Source organism: Rattus norvegicus, chromosome 5, assembly GCF_021556685.1.
Source record: "Rattus norvegicus strain SHRSP/BbbUtx chromosome 5, alternate assembly SHRSP_T2T, whole genome shotgun sequence".
Taxonomy (NCBI): Eukaryota; Metazoa; Chordata; class Mammalia; order Rodentia; family Muridae; genus Rattus; species Rattus norvegicus.
The window spans coordinates 117,228,673-117,243,371 of NC_141538.1; the positions used below are offsets into that span (position 1 = coordinate 117,228,673).

At 40.3% G+C, this 14,699-nt stretch overlaps 1 protein-coding gene and 1 non-coding gene across 5 annotated transcripts in view; one reads left to right on the plus strand and one right to left on the minus strand.

Annotated features, from left to right (window-relative positions):
• Positions 1-14,699, minus strand: part of C5h1orf87 (similar to human chromosome 1 open reading frame 87) — a 69,265-nt gene that overhangs the window by 48,817 nt on the left and 5,749 nt on the right. For all 4 annotated transcript variants that reach the window (XM_087550525.1, XM_087550527.1, XM_087550526.1 and 1 more), the window contains 1 exon segment: positions 2,418-2,637. In XM_087550525.1, the coding sequence (XP_087406651.1) occupies positions 2,418-2,637 (220 nt within the window).
• On the plus strand, positions 6,383-6,445 carry LOC120103241 (U7 small nuclear RNA). The gene has a single exon (XR_015621532.1). It is a non-coding gene; the product is annotated as a U7 small nuclear RNA (small nuclear RNA).

The window sequence follows — 14,699 nt, forward strand, 5'->3', positions numbered from 1 at the left end:
GAATTGAGGAGGAGAGGGAAAATTATACACATAATGATTCTCACTCCATATCAACATCTAGAGGGTAGAAAGCCACTAGTTTTCTATTTTGTTTTAGTTTTTAATTATTTTTATTATGCTGTTTTCTAGTAATTATGTAATATTTTATGATTAGGGGAATCAATTAAAATTTAAATGAAACAGAAGGCTTACTGTGTAGCTCAATTCATACAGTGCTTATCTAGCATACACAAGCCCGGAGTTCCATCCTCACTACCATATAAACCAGGCTTGATGCCTGCAATCCTAGTGTTCAAGAGAAAGAGAAAGGAGGATAGGAGGGTGAAGGTGGTTCCCAGCTACACAGAGTTTGAAGTCAGTTTGCAATGCATTAGATCTTGTGTAGAAGAAGAGGAGGAAGAACAAGAGAGGGATGAGGAGGAGTAAAAGAAGGATCAGGAGGAAGAAGAGGAGAAGGGGCAGAAGGATATGCAGCAGGAGGGGGAGGAGAAGGAGGAGGAGGAAGAAGAGGAAGAGGAGAAAGAGGAGAAAGAGGAGGAAGAGGAGGAAGAGGAGGACGACGCAGCACAAAGCAGTGGCAACAGTGTCAAAAGTGTGTCAAGTATCCTATCTGTGCCCTATGAGTCACTTTAACTTGGAATCTCAGGATGTCATCCATCACAGTAGAGAAACAACAATGACATGTGCATCTGGTAATGCAATGCACAGAATGGGAATAATGTGTATCTGAAAGTACCTGGCCATAATAAAGAGGGTTTTTTACTTTTGTTAACTATAGTATTATTACTAAAGTCTTTCTTGAGAATGATAAAACAGAAGAAATACATTAATGCTAGAGGAAATTAGAGGAAAACTCAGAGACTTTTAGGTGTTCATAAAATACTATTTTAATATATAAACTTGCTCGTTTATTCTTTCCTGCTCTAAACAGAGCATGCCTTCAAGAACTCACCATGGGAAAGCCAATAGAAAATACTAAATGAAGGCCAGAGTTTTAGCCTTAGTTGTCCGACTAACTTACTGGTCAAGTTACTTTTATAACTGTTCAGCACTGCAGAGAGCATCCTGACATACACTGGTGGGTTGTCAAGTATTCCACATACACAGTCTTTTGCCTGGTTCTTATGCACAGAAGGTTAGAATCCATAGGCATTCTTTTCTTCCTATGGATAAAATATAGCTAGCATCTTGGTAAATTTTTAAAGGGCTATTAAAATTATAAGCTAAAAATATTTCTCTCTGAGTTTTATGCTGACTTTAATCAGTATTCTACTAAAATATCTGGCTGTCACTTAATGCTTGGCAGCAGTGCAAAACGCCCAGTCTATGTATCCATTTAATTGAAATTTCAGTAATTTTTGGAAACAGCACTTTGCTATCAATGAATCATTAGTTTGGTCTTGATTTGGATCCAGGTTTCCATTGGTGCTATACTTGCCTTTTAATTTCAAATTACTAATCACTTGGATTTATCCTTCTCAGGACAGTTTTTATGGATGGCTCAGATGGTTACTGGTAGAGTCTGGTGATATGTATTTCCATCAAGAGAGTTCAGGGCCCATGGTTTTTGATATTTAGACAGGGATGTGTGGGGTTTTGAAAATTAATAATCTTTCTTCTTGTGATGTGAAAGCAGACAGACTTTTCTTCTCCAGGAGGCTGGAACCTCGCATGGTGTTCTGGTTAGATTCTTGTCAACTAGACAAAAGGCAGAGTCATTTGAGAAGAGGGAACTTCAACTTAGAAGATGCCCCCTCCAGACTGGCTTTTAGGCATGTCTGCAAGGCATTTTATTGATTAATGACCGATATAGGGATGCTCTACTCATGTTGGGTGGTGCTACACTTGGTCAGGTGGTCCTGAGATATATAAGAGATCAGACTGGGCAAGCCATGGAGAGCAAGCAAATAAGTACCATCCCTCAATGGTCATTGCTTCAGTTCAGGTTCAGCTCAAGGTTCTTGCCATTTTATATCTATGATCTACTTTCATGGTGGACTATAATCTGTCAGATACAACAAACCCTTTCTTCCTTCCTAAGTTAATTTTGATCATGGTGTTTATCACAGCAAAAGAACATAAACTTAATTTTATGGCTAGTGACGCCCATTTACTGTATCGATTACTGAGTATCAGTGAGTCTGCCACAGTTATGCTGTCCAACTCAATTTGTTGTAGACAAAGTTATACTACACAAAATCCCCTCAAAATTTGTTTTCTAGTTGAAAAGGAAGTATTTGTAATTCTATTCTATGAAAAAGTACTTATTTGTTTTCTAGTTGAAAAGGAAGTATTTGTAATTCTATTCTATGAAAAAGTACTTGTTTCTACTTTATATGTTTGTATGAATTTATGTTTTCCTCTGTACTTTTTTTACTGAATTACCAAGAAAAGCTTGGCCATTTCTTCTTACTCACCATGTCATCCAGGAATCTGTTACCGAGTACTGTGGTTAGGAACTTCTGATTGCTCTCTGGTTTCTGGCCGCTTTCTTCCTTCTCAGCTGGGTGAGCACTTATTTGTTGCTCGGAAGAGTCAGTGGGTCCTGGCAGGTCTCTGCATACCTGCCTTGAGTAATCAGTCCCGGGTTCCGGGAGTGGGGTTTGAGGTTCTGTCTTCAATGTCTCGTTCTGCCTACTGTGAAGAGAGTTTGCACCTTGTCAGTCATAAGGAATACTCGTCATCATATACAGCGCTGGCACGAGAAGCAGAAGGTGTGAGTCTGGAAGTGTGAACAGCAGTAGCAGCCCTGTGAGATATAGTGGTAAACATGTCTGTCTGTCTAAGCACCATGTACCCGAGAGCACCATGCCCCTGTCTGTCTTCTCAGGCTATTTTTCTCTTCTCACTTCCTAATAACCCGAGTATCTGCTGCAGATCACTTACTAGAAGAAGTGAACACAGTCAAAACTGAACACCAACCATGATTACATTGATCATTTATAAGTCAAATAAGCCTTTGCACCCAGAAAGGCAGGATGTCTTGTGGGCCCCAGGCCTGCTCTGTCTCTCCTTAGTTATTTGTCCCCAAGACTTCTGTTTTCCCTCTGAATGTTCTCTCACATGCTCCACTATTTGTTAATCTGATCCAAGTTAAGCTATGAGCAGGTCTTTGAACATATGTGTAGTTTTATGGTCATCTTTTTGTTGACATCAGCATGGAATGGAAGAGAAAGTTTAGAGAGAAGTCAGATTAACATCTATGGAAAAGAAAGGAGATCGTTTCTAAAAGTTGAGTGGAAAGAAATGTCAGGGAAGTCAGGGGAGAACCCAGGCGCATTGAGTAAACAGCAAAACAAAAAAGATGTTTCTAGGAAGAAGCTCAGACAGCAGTTTCAAATGCCAGAGTGTTCTGCAATGGTTTAGCCATACGAACACTGCCATATCCTGAGCCAGGGGTCAGAGAGCTGGTTTCAGTGAACTTTGGAAGTGGAAACTAGAAGAAAATGAGGGAAGGGAAGACAGAGATGAGGAACCATAGAGAGGAGGAACCAGAGAGAGGAGGAACCATAGAGAGGAGGTAGATAAAACAGCATAAAGAAGTCTGGCTGCCTGAGTAAAGGGGTGTGGCAACAGGTGCATAATCTGGGTTTTCAGACAGCTGTTTCCTACGGTTGTCTTTAGAGATGGCAACACACATTGCAACACTGGTGGGGAGAAGATACCATTGAAGAAGCACAGAGAACCAGATACAAGAGGTTATGTCAGTGAGGCCTGAGACAGGAAAAATGCCATTGGGGATATGTGCCGTCCCATTTGTGTGTTTGGTGACAACAGGTTAGTAACTTCTAACCTCTTAATGTTTTCTCTGCTAATCAGACAGTTACTTGATTGGTCTCACTGAGAAAGGAAGCAATGGAAAGTCTGAATTAAGGAGAAATGATTTGAATTATCTGCTAGGCAGAGTGAGAGACCTGGTGGCTGAATGGGAAAGGAGAACAGTGTGCTAGTCTGTTGCGATGGAGAACACAGACTTATGTGACACCAGTTTGAGAGCATGGATGCTCTCCTCCAGGAGTGCTCAGTATTCCTCATGGAGATGCAGAGAAAGGAGACAGTGATGGTCACCCAGAACTATGCCTTCTCCAGACTGGTGAAATCCAAAGACAATAGAGAAAGGCGAAAGGCTAGAAAAAGAAAGTACATATTTAACAAATATAACATTGATCTTTTTCAACATACTTAAACTTTCATTTAAAATAACACAAACTATAACATTTAGAATTGTTCTAATCTTTGTCCAGAAGTCAGGATAATGGTTACCCATGAGGGTTAATATAGAGTGTAGAAGGGAGAATGTGGGGCTTTGGGGGTACTAGGACCTTCCCCTTTCTTGAACTGGGCATTTGCTACATGACTGTATAATGTTTGAAAAAACCCAGTGAGAACAAACACAAGATACAAGCTTTTTTTTTTCAGAGCTGGGGACTGAACCCAGGACCTTGCGCTTGCTAGGCAAGCGCTCTACCACTGAGCTAAATCCCCAACCCGATACAAGCTTTTATATCAATGCAAATATAGTCCTCTAAACATCTTGAGAAACTGGCATAAATCTCACAGATATACATGCCTAACAGATCCATGTCTAGTGATCAGTGCTAAGAATTAGTACTATTTGGTGTTCAGAGGAGAGAGACATAACTATGGTCTGTGATAAGTAGTAAAACAAAGTATTCCTGATTGTCTCCTTTTATGCTGTCAACTCTATAGCCCTTTCCATCTCTTCAGTTCCTAAATCCATCCCAAAGAAGGTATATACACCCCATTTCCACATAAAGAAACTGAGATTCAGAGATTTTAGGGCAGTATATGGCTTTTCAGTGGTATACTCTGAAAAGCTCTACTAGAGTTTTCAGCTTTATAACTTGTAGACAGTCTGGTCATAGGGTGAGCACAGAAGCTTGGGATTGAACGAGGATAAAAAAAAAGGAACAGATCACCAAAGCAGGAAGTACAGACTTTAAAGGCCATGGAGGAGACATAACACTCCTGTGTGGAGGCAAAGAGCCTGTAATCATCTTTGCTTTATTTACCTACGAAATCCTTCACTTGGTAGACTCGAGACAGCAATGCCCAGGAAATTCTGCAGTGTATCTGCCTGTCTTTTAGAGCAACCACGGTAGATGTGAAACCAAAAATAACCTGTTAGGTCTGTTTCAAGTAAAAACTGTCTTTAAAAAAAAATACATAGCACTTTAAAAATTAGCATGAAATAGACTCTCCAGCTGAGAAACGACATGTGTCTCTGCTTAGCGCAAACATCTCTTCAACACACATTTCTTGTTGTGTTGTTCACAAACTCACAGTTCTTTCTTCTAGGCAGTGTGCTAGCTACCTACTTTACTGAAAATAGAAATTTGCCATTTTAAAAGAAAGGGGAAAACACAGCATTCGTAGTGTGTTGGAAACCTGGCAGTTAGCTTCCTCACATGTACTTCTGGCCCCAGTTTCTGATCCTAGGGTTACTATAAAGAATTCAGTAGCATCCCTGGCTAGAGTAATTAGGGTTGATTACAGTGCTGCTGAGTGATCAAAAATGAGGGCAACCTGCCCAACTCTTCTCTTGCCCACACTGGAGACTTCCTGCAACTAGGCTTTTAGGGCTCCCCACTGATGAAGCTCAGAGTGATGAGGCTGAAGAGAAACAGTACAGGGTGAGTGGCAGCATCCTTTGCCTTAGTGATGCAGGGTCCCTGATGACCCTTCCATGCAACTCCACCTCAACGGTTCACGCATTTCATCTGGATTACATAAAATCTCAAATAGAGTACCCAGGGGATCTCAGTTAAAGGTCACCAGATGCCATCCAAAATGTCTGCCAGCCTTGGCAGCCAATCAATGCCTCCAATTCTCGACCATGTGCCAACTATCCTCTAGAGCATCCTCCGGGACTGTGACAGCACAGGGACTGGAGATCTAATTTTCATTTTCGTAAAATGTTATTGAAAGTCAGAGAGATATCAGTACAATCGGGGTCTTTCCTCTCCTCTTAGGTTTTAGAAAGATGTTAGACATAACATTTGGAGAGGTAATACACCTGAAATACACTGTAACTGAAATATCATAGTTTCTGAAGGACAAAATCTGCGATACAGTATGCTGAAAATGTTATTGTGAAAATATATGAAGGTGTTTTACCATTGTTCTTTCCTTTTGTAAACTGCGTGGATATGAGAAAAGATTTAGTTTCCAGAAAGATGTTAAAACGATGTTAATTCTACTCCTACATCTATACTCAATCGAATCATTGCTCTGTCACTAGTGACATTGTAAATATATATATCATCACACATAAATGTTTGTCATAATGTATACATACGCCACACTTCAAGGTGGATTCACAGTTTGCAAAGTTAGTATTATGGTCATGATAAAAATCACTAAGTGTTACAACTCTTTTAGAATTTGTCTAGCAGGTTTTTTGACTTCGGTCGGATACTCCTCCCCCCCCCCCAAAATCATTGATCAAAGCAGTTAAGTAATTTACTCACTGCTCATATTAGAGATTATGACTTTAATCCAGACTCATATGGCTCCAAAGCCTGTGTGCCTCAACTTCAGATCTATAACTTAAAAGCGATTCGTAATTAAACACTAGGGGTTTAAATCTTATCTTTAAAGTATCAATGCACATTTTAGTGAAGACTAACCTAGAGTGGTCGCTAGTCTGTATTCTAAGCCAGTGTCTTTGTAGAGCGTCAAAGTTCTCATTCAGCCTATGTCTACACTTTCCCCAAGACAGAGATGTTACAGTCCCAAAGTGGCTCAACCCCTTATAACACTGAGCTGTGTTCTGGCATTAATGAAAATAGTAAGTTTACATTTCCAACCCATTTATCCTAAGGGTTTTTTTTTGGAGAATATAGCAGATTTCTCAAATGATTGTGATTTTAAAGGGTATAAAATTAGAAATTAATCCACCCAGCCATTTTCTTTGCTGTGATTTCCTTTTAAATTGTGAATGGTATCTCAGTATCTCTGCTCTCCTGAAGTATTTATTTATTACTGTTGTGTATCTTGTACCATAGACCTTGAATTCTGTTTGTTATTATTACCTCCATATTCTTATGGTGGTAAACATCTGTCTAAGCTAGCCATTGTACCCACACTGTTTAAGCTTGAAGATCTCATCAAAGGGGAAGTATCATTTAAACAGAAACTTTCAATAGTATGACAATTGAAAGATTCTAAATTATATAAAAAGAAATATGCATTCTAAAGGAGGTTAAAACTGCACCTAAAGATCAAGTGGCATCATGAAAGAATTATATATAAGTCACTATTAAAAGAGAAAATACAATAAGTAAGTAAATAAGTAAATAAATAAGAAAAATGTTCTGAAAAAAATGGATCAACTGACTCTTGGGAACCTATGAAAAAACTATGAACCAGGGTCATATTCATTTACCAATGAGTTCAAGGCCATCACAAACTAGTAGGATTATTAAAATTTTAAAAAGGCTAACAACAACCAGAATGACAACAAAGAAGGCTGGAGAAAATTTTCAGTTAATGAGCACTTGCCAAGTATGCTCTATGTTCATTCAATCTCAGTAGAGAATGAGAAGACACCATGGGACTTTGCCTTGTGCTCAGAGGCCCTAACAAAGGGCCATTTAGTATTGTTTCTTATGGTGCTCCACCATCACAAGCACCCCCTCACTACCCAGGTCTCTAGTAGATGCCTTTTTTTCTTGAGTTCTAGAGCTTGCTTTACTAATAAGGATTCTAAAGTTCAAGTGCACAGGTTGTGCCAGATTTCAGTCAAGGGAAGTCTACACTGATCCTAATGTATCTGGATACCTTATTATTTGATAATCATAATAAGTAGAAGCTTTAGGAATTGCCGACTTGAAAAAGCAAAGTGTGGTTAGTATAAAATCAGCTCGTCAATAATAGAATTCTTTAGTTTTATGGAAAATCCAAGACCAACATTGCAATAGGGTGTTCCCGGGTGAATTATTTTCCATCGGGTAACTGGCCTTTTGGAAATAAATAGATGTTAAGAGTCTTAAGGATTTGTGTCATTTCTACTTGCTTTCTCTCCTATTTACTTGGCTATTGCAAATTGAAGCAGAATGTATAACTGCACAGTGTCTTCAGCAAGTACCTCTTCACATTAGGGGACTGTGTCTGAGTGAGGACTTCTCACTAAGCTTGGAGGGTTGCACGTCTTGTATCCACAGTGGGATGAGGATAGTTTGAACTTATCCCATGAGACACCGGGCAGGTGTCAGGATGTACGGAAGCACTGAGGCACCATTTTGTGGTGGGAAACCACAGTCTGAGACAAGGGAGAGCTAGTCCAGGATGGAGGTGGGGGTTGAGAAGGGGAGCTTGGGCTGGTCCCAGCAGAGGTGATCCTTGGCTTGATAGGCAGCAGGCTTGTTGATGATTGTGGCTGGGAGCACAGAGAGGCCTTCTACAGAAGATCGGGCAGTGGTTCTGTAGGTGAAGGCCTCCTCAATGGCTCCCTACAGTGGATCTTGATGAAGAGAGACAGTCTGTGGTTCCAAACCATTTATTGTCATTGTAGAAAGTGGTTGTGTACCATACCCCACTTGTCAGGGCGGCCCGAGATTAAATACCTTTTCCAAGGAGGAATGTCTCGGAAGGGAATCTTATTGGCAATGCCCTCTGGGCTTCTAGATACATCCATAGCATAGAGATCTCTATGTTGAAGTCTATGTGACCACAGGTCACATATGTTTTCCTATTGTCTTGGTCTGAGATGTTAAGAATGCCTCATTTACATGTGAAAGGGCTTGGGGCCTTGTCCTTACATGTCTGATAGCTACAAGTCTATGTGGGTGCATGGATATGTGACAAGAGCCTGGTTCCCTGAAGCAGGTGAAGCTCCTACCACCCTTTCAGGGTCTCCAGGGCTTCAAAGCCGTTAGCTTAATTGAGGACCAGGCTCACAGTCCATGTCCCCAGAACACTGAAAGGATATAGGTTCTTTTGTAGCCTATCCTAGATCAGTGGATCTCAACCTGAGGGTCATGAACCCCACAGGGATTGCATATCAGATATCAAGCATAACAAATATCTACATTATGTTTTATAAAAATAACAAAATTTGTTATGAAGTAGCAATGAAATAATTTTGTGGTTCTGGGTCACTACAACATGAGGAACTGTATTAAAGGATCGCAGCATTATAACGTTTGAGAGCCACTGTCCTAGATACTATACACAGTTTTATGGAGTGGAAACAATAATCCTTGCCCATTATTTTATCTGGTTGAATTAGACTAAATCAGTGATACATAAAGAAATCATGGATTTAATACTACACTATGCAAATAGAAACTTGGGTTATCTTGAATTTTTAACTGGATGTGTGAGATCATCATGCAAAGTTGCCATATTCAGGCACAGATACTTTTTATTATCTTCAGATTTTTAAACCAAGAAAAAGAAAGATGAAATCAAATCCTGAATATTTTAAATCTCTGGTTGAGATTAAAATATGGGTAAACTTACATAGCAATACTTTAATTTCTGTATACTTTAAATATTTAATAGTTTCTCACCGTGTCAATATACAAGAGTTTATCCTGTACCATTAAGATATACTTTGTCACAAACTTTTTTTTATCAATTTGAACACCCTGTTCTGTGAAATATATTCCATACTGAGACCCATGCCATTCTCTTTCCTAACAAGCTGTCCAAGTAGGCTCTGTTAGCAACTCCCTCTGACTCTGGCTGGATAGCTTTAGTGGAGGTGGTTTTCTGCCTGCCAGTTGCCTCAGTCTTGCTGTAATCTCTGTACTGAAGGCCACTCCCTTCATTATGGTGGCTTGTGCTTCAGAACGCTCCATTTAGTTGCATGGCATTCATCTTGTGATTTTTTATTTATTTATTTATTTTTTTATTAACTTGAGTATTTCTTATATACATTTCAAGTGTTATTCCCTTTCCCGGTTTCCGGGCAAACATCCCCCTCCCCCCTCCCCTTCCTTATGGGTGTTCCCCTCCCAACCCTCCCCCCATTGCCGCCCTCCCCACAACAATCTAGTTCACTGGGGGTTCAGTCTTAGCAGGACCCAGGACTTCCCCTTCCACTGGTGTTCTTACTAGGATATTCATTGCTACCTATGAGGTCAGAGTCCAGGGTCAGTCCATGTATAGTCTTTAGGTAGTGGCTTAGTCCCTGGAAGCTCTGGTTGCTTGGCATTGTTGTTCATATGAGGTCTCGAGCCCCTCAAGCTCTTCCAGTTCTTTCTCAGATTCCTTCAACGGGGGACCTATTCTCAGTTCAGTGGTTTGCTGCTGGCATTCGCCTCTGTATTTGCTGTATTCTGGCTGTGTCTCTCAGGAGCGATCTACATCCAGTTCCTGTCTGCCTGCACTTCTTTGCTTCATCCATCTTGTCTAATTGGGTGGCTGTATATGTATGGGCCACATGTGGGGCAGGCTCTGAATGGGTGTTCCTTTAGTCTCTGTTTTAATCCTTGCCTCTCCCTTCCCTGCCAAGGGTATTCTTTTTCCTCATTTAAAGAAGGAGTGAAGCATTCACATTTGAATCTTGTGATCTTTTCAGACCGATTGCTGGTACCCACTTTGCAGATACTGACCCTGTGCTGCACATTGAAGTTTTCTTACTTTGATTCTGTAACTCCGTAACTACTCCCATCATAACCAAAACTTCCTTATTGTGGAGGGCAAATGTACAAATCTGTTTCCTACTGGAATCCAGCCTTACAATTTGTGAAAATCTATAAAATTAACCGTTGTGTTCAAGAATGACTTTTACAACAGGATTGAAGCATAAGTATAACACTTAGGCCAAAGTGTTATTGGTTGATTGATTGATATTGATTGATTAAGGCACTCTCTTTATTGGCCCCACATCAGGAGTCCATTGGTCTTGTGGGCCTCCATGCATGCTCATCTTCTCCACATTCTTTTGTGCCTGTTTCTCAAGTCTAATGAGCTGCGGCTGCTTCTTCCGAAGGTGAATCTTGGCTTTTCCCTCTTATTCCTCAGAGTGGCTAATCACTGCCTCATACTTCTGCTTAACCTCATGAGTTTGATGCCTCAGGTAAGCAAACTTTCTGGTAGGCTCCAGCCAAAATAGATTTGTTGTCATAGGTTAGACACTGAGTATTCCTGGGCAGCTTGGCCTCACTTGGTCTCATGGGGCAGCCTTTCAGAATGAGCCAAAAAATTCTGCTGCAATCTTGGAAGAGGCCTTGTGAAAAGTTGGTGCCCATCTTTTCAGAGAAAGGCTAAGTGCTTTAACTTTTTCTTCTGTAGAAATTCCCAGAAATGTTAATGCCCTGGCAGAGCATAACCACCACCTTCCAGCCCAGGGGTGCTTTGCCACAATGGCCAACAGGTTGTTCAAAAGATGGATTCGGCTACCCAGGACTAGAAGCTGTCCCTCTACAATCTTCAGCAGCTTCCCAAGAAAGGGGTATAGCCATAATTATTTTTCTGGTTACCTTGCTACAGGCTAGGGTCATTTGCAAGAAAGGATCACAATGAGAAAATGTCCCCACTAGATTGGCCTGTGGTCCATTTTCAATTTTTATGGATGATCGGTGGGGAAAAGCAGTGCCACACCCAGGCTGGTGGTTCTGGCTTCTATAAGAAAGCAGGCTGAGCAAGCCCCAAGGAGCAAGCAACAAGCAGCACTCTTTCATGGCCTATGTATCACCTTCTTCCTTCAGGTTCCTGCCCTGACTTCTTTCAGAGATGGTGTGTGACCTGAGAAGTATGTGGTGAAATAAACCTGTTCCTTGCCAAGTGTTTATGATTTGGCGTTTTATTCCAGCAAGAAAAACCCCAACTGAGACAGAATCTGACCTCATGCTTTTATTATATGGAGGTATATACATAGCTAAGGTCTTAGATGAGCACATACTTTTACAAGACCTGCACATTCTCTAAACCTTGTCAACTCTGGATATTTTCATTTTAAAAGTGTTTCTAACTTGATTTGTAAAAAATAATACCTAATTGCCATATACATTTCTTCTAATACAATGCAGGCTTAACTTTCCTATCAGTTACTCATTTCTTCTTTTGTAAATTAAGTGTCTGGGTCTGTTGTCAAAATTTTTTTTTAAATTCCTCATACTTACCTTATTCATTTGCAATAGCTCTGTTCATGCTAAGAGTTATTTTGTCCAGGGTGTGAGTTACAGGCATCTCAAATAGTGCTTGGGATTTGAGTTAAAGCTTTCCTTTCCTTTTGAAAAACAGAATTTTAAGTGATAAATCAACAACTTTTACCATATAGTCTCAATATCTGGGATCAGTGGGTAAACATTTTCCTTGTTATTCTACAGGATGTCATAAACTGAAGGTTTCTGCGTGTGCATTATACTATGTGTGTGCATTAAGAACAGCAGTGTCTTATGTGTCATTGTACTTCTCACAATACTTCAGGTAAGCACAAAACCAAACAGAAGGGATCAACAAAACCCATGGGAACAGGTAATACTGTTAACTCGGCAGGATCAAGAATCAACTAGGAGACAAACGTCCATGCATGTTTTTATGAGAGTTTCCAGGTTAGATGAATTGAGAGGGAAGACCCAGCCTAACTGTCTGGGCTGGAGTTATGGGGTAAGTAAGGAGAATGCAAGCTGAGTCCCAGCATGCTCTATGCTCCTCACTGTGGAGGCAGCGTGACCAGCTGCCTCATGCTTCTACTGCAGACCTGACTGAGAACCAACATAAACTTTTCCATCCAGGTGCTGCTTCTTGCCATATCAGAGCAAACAGGAATTTATCTAATATGGCCATAGTAGGTGAAAAAGGAGCTGCTAAACACAGTATGAAAGACTTAGGACAGAATGATATTAGGACATTCATCATTTGGATCTTGTGTCAATGGACACAGCAACATTTACTCTGATGATCAGTTGTTTTTACCTAGAGGGTGCCAGATCTCCTGGAGTTACAGAGAGTTGCAAACAGCCATATGGGTACCTGACTCCTCTGCAGAAGCATCAATGCTCTAAATTAGCTCCCAAATGTATATTTTTAGAAGATTGTAGGTAATATTTATTCACCCTATATTCCCTTTGTCCCTTGATATTTCCTTCTTCCTTAGTATTCAAAATTAAACTCTGAGTCTAGCACATTCTAGATAATTATTGCATCAAGTTTTATTCTCAGTCCTGTAATATTCCAACCCATCTATACATCATGCTCTGATGTCAAATTTTTACATGACAAAGTTTATTTAGAGTTTACATAGAAGCTACAATTTCTTTTTTCCTAGATTACCCTTATAGTGCCCTAATTGGTCTCTCTCTTTCCTCTGTCACTCCCAGTTTACCTATCACTCAGTAGCCAGAACCATGTTTTGGAAAGTATACACAGAATGTATTCTCTGTTGCTCGCAATTTCCCAACAATGTCTTGTCCTACATAACGCAGAATTCGCACCATGGCTCACACAGCACCTGGTCTGAGCTTGCTGGCCTCTCTGATCTCACACATTTGTTGAGCTATGTTCTTCTTGTTGTTTTGCTCAGTGCATTCTACTTAGTCACCTTCTTACTTGTTGCAGTTGCTAGAAAGTCCAGTTATCTGATATCTGATCGTCGACCTGTGGAAAGTTGCAACCTCTTCTTCAGAACAGAGGAGGCAGGCATCTTTACAGTAAAGTGGCGTCTAGTAGGACCATGGCTGCTAGAACACTTGTCGGGTCAGCTCAGGTCCTCTTACTGTCTGTGGTGCTGAGGTCATTCTGATGCATGGACCTGCTCTATTTCCACAAAGACACAGGCAAACGCTGCCTGTCCAGAAAGGCATTTTGAGAATTCATCTTGTATCATTTCCACTTTTTCTGATTATACTGTCTCCATCTGAGTGGTCACTGCTTGCTGTGTCTCCTGCCGCTAATATTCTATGTGCCCTACTGAATCCCCAAGACTCAGTTATTAGAAAGTGCTCCTTCATACCTGTGGAGAGGACAGTGATGGTTTTCCATGTAATACATTAATTTCTAAATCTATGAAACTTCAAACAGTTTTTAAAAATCATATAAAATTTATTATTGTGAATGAATTCAGAGGACTAAAAGTGACAATATTTTGTTTTCTAAGAGAGTTCCTTGAGAAAACACCAGAGAAAACTTGGACTTATAATACCAAGGTAAGCTGCTGTACGTGTGTACAACCTTCCCCTTAAATCTTTGCAGATAGCCTACCTAGTGTCTAATAGTGCTCTACTGATAACTGACTCCCTAAGAACGAAAGGATGGGTTACTAACCTTTGACATTGGAAGCAACTGTAGAGGTCAACTTTATTTACTGGAAAGCAATTTCTCAGAATATGCACATTTCACTTATGTTCATGAATTTAACATCAATATATTATCAATTTAACAACACTTATTATAGCTCTGTCCTGAGGATCTTCTCTAATACTCCCTGCTGCCTTCGTCTTTAGTATGATGGGGTTCCTGTACACTGATCTAGAATCAAGCAGAGTCCTCCCTTGAGTGCTGAGTAAAGAGGGGGAGCATATCTCTCTGAGTATCTTAGTGCATGACCAGCACAGACACAGACAGGAACCTAAGCATTTAACTCATGTAACCATGATCATACATACTTATCCAAGGAGAAACCTGCTATGTTTCACGTTGATTTGGTTGTTAACATATTTAATTGCCAGGGGCCCTCATCATTCTTTTATTACATCTTTGCCTCAGTGGTTTTCCTTGATGGTATG